At 41.4% G+C, this 5,834-nt stretch overlaps 1 protein-coding gene across 2 annotated transcripts in view; it reads right to left on the bottom strand.

Annotated features, from left to right (window-relative positions):
* LOC118232871 (C-X-C chemokine receptor type 3-like) overlaps nucleotides 1-5,572 on the bottom strand; it is a 6,778-nt gene extending 1,206 nt beyond the window's left edge. Inside the window, exons 1-3 of one of the 2 annotated variants that reach the window (XM_035428078.1) lie at nucleotides 5,262-5,572; nucleotides 2,953-3,044; nucleotides 235-621 (exon numbers count right to left, since the gene is read on the bottom strand). In XM_035428078.1, coding sequence (XP_035283969.1) covers nucleotides 235-606 — 372 coding nt within the window. In that variant the 5' untranslated portion in view covers nucleotides 607-621; nucleotides 2,953-3,044; nucleotides 5,262-5,572. The remainder of the gene's footprint in view (nucleotides 1-234; nucleotides 622-2,952; nucleotides 3,045-5,261) is intronic. The other variant, XM_035428077.1, reaches the window with a different exon arrangement.
* Nucleotides 5,573-5,834: the final 262 nt, after the last annotated feature.

The following is a 5,834-nucleotide window of genomic DNA, read 5'->3' as shown; positions in this document are numbered from 1 at the left end:
TTGTTTTAGCCCAACACTAAGACACAAAATCACGGTCTTGATTGAGCACCATGATTAGTTAACCAGTTGAATCAGGTGTTGTAGTGCTGGGCAAAAACAAAAACCTGCACCCACACCAGCCCTTGCTGAATAGGACAGGGCACCCCTCGTTTAAAAGGTTATGCTCCTTAGAGAACTGTGACAGCAGGAGTGTGGGCCCCCTGCTCCAACTAGCGCCCCCCCCCCCCCCCCTACCTGGAAGAGCGCCCCGGCCATCTTGCACACGGGCGTGCCGAAGCTCCACCCGCTGGCGGCCTGCTTCGCCCAGAAGGGCAGCGTGAGCAGGAGCAGGGTGTCGGCCACCGCCAGGTGCAGGATGAAGGTGTCGGTCACGCTCCACCCCCTCCGGAGCTGCGCCAGCACCGCCAGGACCAGCCCGTTCCCCAGCAGGCCCAGAACCAGCAGCACGGAGTAGAGCGCGGGCACGAACACCGCCTCAAAGCGCATGGTGCTGTGCTGCGTGCACACGCCACCCACGCAGCACGTGTCGCCCTCGGTGTAGTTGTAGTCTTCGTAGGTCGTGTTCTCGTCGAAGAACGACGAAATGTCCCCCGTGGTGAATGTCATCTTTGTGTCCACGCCCTGCACATACAAAAAACACTGAATGTCTTTCAAAACCAATTGCCTGCATAAGTTAAATGCGGTAACAGGGTAAGTACCAACAATATAGTTTATTGGTAATCAAGAAAAAAAAAAAAACGCTAACTAGAGAGAATTCACTTCTCTTTCTGTGGTTTACATGTTGCATTTTTTTATTTTCAGTTTTTTTTTTTACCCCTATTTTCTGCCAAATTGGATTGCCCAGTTTGTGTGGTTAAGCTTATCACAGCAAGCTCCTCTGTCAGTCTGAGAGAGTACAGATAGATGCTCTCCTCCAACACAAGAAATTAAACGGTAAGCCCTGCTTCTTTAGTCCACCAGTTAAGCTCGCACAGACGTGGAGTTGGAGGAGGACATGATGTTCAATCCTGTGGGGGCTGGTGGCCACGGTCAGTAAGCACACTATACCATCCACACACTAGAACAGGGCCTTAAGAGGACCAGTCCCCCATCGGGTCTTTTGTCTTAATCTTAAAGCACAAACGCACGCCACTGTTTAAAAAAAAAAAGAAAAAAAAAGAAAAAAAATAGACCACATCTCGAGCGCCGCACATCACGTTTCGAAAGTTTCGGTGAGGTTGCCATGCGAGCATGGATTTGCTTCTCAGAATTAACGCCGTTCCTTTATGAGAAACGCTCCAAACCACTATGTTGCTAAATGTTGTAGCAGAGCAGACTTTCAGTATCTCAACACCCACTGGTTTACCTAAAGTTGAGGCCAAAAGTTTACACACACACCTAAAGTCTAAAGATGATTAAAGCTGAAACAATTTGTCGCTAATGAATTGTTTTCAAATTGCTTCTGATGTGAGCAAAGTAGATGCAGAGTTGTGGAAAACTCGGTTTTAATATCTTTCGCCTAGGTGTATGTAAATGTTTGGCCTCAACTGTATCTACATCCACCATTAAGAGAATCCTACATCGCCATGGCCTGAAAGGCTGAAACGCAAGGAAAGAAACCCCTTCTCCAAGACCTGCATAATAAAGCCAGAATGAAGTTTGCAGGTGAACACCAGGACAAACACCGAACCTTTCTGAGGAGTGTTCTCTGGTCAAATGAAACACAAATTGAACTGTTTGGCCAAATGATCAGCGCTATTTATGGAGGAAACAAGACCAGGTTAAAACCTGGTATATGGCTGGATCTAACAGTGTTTCCTCTAGGATTTTTTTCAGCTGCGGGGGGAAGGGTTTTGTTGTATCTGGGTGGTGCGTCCGTGCATCGGAGTGAATATCAATAGGTCATTTAAAAATATGAAATAAAATGACACTTGACTGCAAAACAAACATTAGAACATATTTATTGACAACTAGTAAGAACATTAAAATATGGTAGTAGCCACCACTAACGTTACATATTTTAGAACTAGAAGGCATTTCTTTCCCTTCAAAACTTCGTACAATGAGAGTGGGGGGTCCTTCCCGAGAAAAAAACCAAATAATGACGCAATTTGACATATATATTCAAAGACTTGGGAGGATTATTTTAAAACTTCACTAAATCAGTTTTGTAGCTCAGTAATCTCCCACTTTATATCAGGGTAAATACTGTTTATTTATTTAGAAATTTTCATGTCAATTATTTGTGCTGTTATGGTTATTGAAAATGGCACTCACTTATTCACTCACTTCTACACTAGCATCTACACTGCTGCCACTTTTCTTGAAAAGGAGCTAAATCTTGTCTGCTTCACCCCAAAATTTTAAGGGGCATAAATTCACATAAAAAGACGATATCCACAATGCAAATTAATTTAGAGAGCATAGATAATAACGCCACAGATGAAAGGAACGTGCCAACATGGTAATAGCTGAATTTTCAAACACAATGCATAGGAAGCAGCATGAGTACAGATGTGACTGTGCTGACATCACATAGCAGTGTCTGCTCCATTGCCAATAAAAGCTCAGACTGAGCAGCAGTAACCTATTTTCCAAACTGCTCAGCAGATAACCTGTAACCACACTTACACGCACTGATATAACTAGAGAGAGAGAAGGGGGGGGGGGGGGGGGGGGGGGGAGCAATAATAGCATCTGTCTGCAAGACTCCTAAAGGAATCCCTAACTCTCTCCAAGTTCTTATTATTATTATCATCATCATGTTGTTGATGTGAGAATCATCATTAGGCTATTCACTTATCTTTACCTGCTTCACACAGATCAGCAACGTTAACTGCCTGATCATCATTATCCCCTGATTGGTCTGAAATGGTCGTATGAAAGAGGGAACAAATCTTTCAATTACATCTGCATACATTTCCACAAAGGTAAAATAGCTTATCACTATAAATCTCACCTAAGATTACCTACCTCTTGAACTATCAACCTCCTGACTGAGGACAGGGCTGGGGCTTTCTGTCTTTTTTTTAAAAGAATGACGAGGTTTTCCTCTGCATCTTCACCTGGAGATATCAAATGGAATTCAGTGTTTTTCTACCTATAACCTGTGATAGTGGTGGTAAAAACTATCAGCTCACTGCCATAATATTCACACAGCTCTCCTTTACCAATATTAAATAGGATGCTATGCTATCACAAGTCACGACTAACTAGCGAGCCAGAAGGCTAAACAACCGGATTGAGGGATGACTACTAACTTTAGCTAGTACTAGCCAACTATCTTGCTAAGCAAACTATGCCTATATTTCCCAAATGCATGCAAAGTGTGTATAACTAATTGCATTTCATTTTCACACGTTTGAAAAAGGGATTGATGCTCTACTAACCACTGTTAAGATGTTAGCCTACATCTCCTTCAGCATTGACGCACAACAGAGTGCTGTGTGCGTACATACCTGCTTTTGCGAACCGATTTTGTCCTGCAACTTTTGGAAAAAACCAATACCATAGGGAAAGGGTATGTGTGACTTTGAGGAATGATCTATGACATAATTACAAGAATACGTTTGACTCATAATATAAAATGATCATAACAACATATTATAAAAAATAATAGTAATAAAATAAACATCCAGATATCAAAAATTTAGTGGGTCACGTGCCCCCCTCACCCCCCATCTTGAATGGGCATGACGCGTCTGGTGGTCGATACAGGTCCCCTTAGCAACCAAAAGCTAGCGCTGGGCCACCTCCGGTCCAGCCAAACAGGTGAGGCTTTTAATCCAAAGCACATCCCAACTGTGAAGCATGGGAGTGGCAGCATCATATTGTGGGGGCTTTTTGCTGGAAAAGAGACTGGTGCACTTCAGAAAATAGATGGCATCATGAGGAAGATGGACTACCTAGAAATACTGAAGCAACACCACAAGACATCAGCTAGAAAGTTAAAACTTGGTGGCAACAATGATCCTGAGCATATCTCCAAAATTGTGACAAGTTGACTTAAAAACAACAAAGTGAAAGTATTGGAGTGGCCATCACAAAGCCCTGACCTGAATCCAATAGAAGATTTGTGGACTGAACTGAAAAAGCGTGTCAGAGCAAGGAAATACGAACAAAGTGTATGTAAACTTTGGACCCACGGAAAATCTGATATAGTACATAAAATCTGAAATAAATCTGTCTCTTAACTACTATTTTGAAATTACCTCTAATGGAAATAAAGTAGATACCCTAATTGACTTAACACAGGTTAAGTCAATTTAAATTTATGGTAACATGAAATGTGTGGAGTTGTGAAAAAATGAGTTTGAATGTCTTCAGCCTATAGGTGTGTGTAAACTTTTGGCTTCAGCTGTACCTATGGTTGTAATATGCAGGAACAGGGCAGGATAGGACTTTCAAACAATTAATCATTTTCTGTTTACTTCTGAGCTGAATAACCAGAGGCTACTTACTGATCCTTTCTAAAGGACAGTATGTTCATCATTAACCAGTACTTAGTTGTTTGTTTCTGTGAACCTTCTTTTTTTTATAAATGGTAAAGAAAACTTGAAAAAAGGTCACTTTTTAATATGTCTATATTCCTCGTGAACAATCCTTGCTTTTTTATTCGAGAGACACATCAAATAAATTAATTTGAAGTATAGCAGCCTGCAGTGTGTTTGCAAATTGTTAAAATCACTGTAATTGCGAAATTTCTCAGCATCGCCGTTTTGAGTTTGCCAGCAATGATGAAGTCCGACCAGCCGATTAATGTCAACTGTAAACGTATTAGTAACATTGATAGTCTATTATTCGCGAAAATTACAATAACAACATTTAAAGTTAACGGAACAGCGTAGCTACACCATCATCTCTACTCTTCATCTAAACGTGCAGACTATGTAGCCTATGCATTTATATGCATATATATTTTTTGCTTGTTTATTTAACTTAAGACACGATGCAACTGTCATGTGCCTTAACTTCACTCAGGCACGAAATCAACTCGGCAAAGCATTTCCATCTGTAGTACATGTTCAAAAAAGACTGTAAAGCAGACTGAAAATAGTATCCTAATCCCGTTCTCAGTTGTGTTACACCAAACATTTTTAAACATCTCGTTCTTCCCTTTCTCGATGTCTTGGAGCAATACCAGTCTATTCAACTAAACACCTTTCGTTGCTTTTATCTTTTTTAAAAGTCTACTTTAAAGTATCAATTGAAAGAAACGAAGTGAGTATCTCTCTCAAACACTGAAAAGCAGAAGGTAAATGTAATGCATTAAAAAAACTTACCATGTTTTTAGTAAACGGACTCCAATCGTCTTGTAAAAAAAACATTTCGAGCAATCAGACTTTCTTCAAAGAGAGGGCAGGGCGCTAGAGAAAAGGTGGCAGGGTGAGGGGCGGTGTGTTCGAAAACTACAGACACTTTTTTGCGCACTTCTCGGTACCTAACATTATGCGCAAATCTCTGGTAGGCTATTTCCTTCCACGTCTCATGCACAACCCCTTCTCCTAAATGTCGTTGCTGTAAAATACAGTGGAAGGAATTTGAGTGAAAAATTGTGCATTAAAGCCAGTGAGTTTTGGATACATGCTGTGAACCCCACCCCCTCCCCATCCACTTCAACTCAAGTGCACCCGAGACGATGAACAAAACTTATTGCAGACTGAAACTGCTTTTCTATTTCATTGTTCCGTTTAGCTGCTCGGCGCTGTGCAAGCAATCTGCATGGAGACCGCGTATAAGGAGGCAATTGGCGAAGCAGCACTTTATTTCATGTGTGTTCATAGTAAACTGTCGTAAACAAGTCATGTAGCCTACTTACATAATTCATATATACGGTGACACAGCAAGCCATGGGG

The sequence above is a fragment of the Anguilla anguilla genome, chromosome 8 (assembly GCF_013347855.1).
Source record: "Anguilla anguilla isolate fAngAng1 chromosome 8, fAngAng1.pri, whole genome shotgun sequence".
Lineage (NCBI taxonomy): Eukaryota > Metazoa > Chordata > Actinopteri > Anguilliformes > Anguillidae > Anguilla > Anguilla anguilla.
The sequence above is the reverse complement of the archived record's forward strand: the minus strand, read 5'-3'. Positions and strand labels throughout refer to the sequence as shown.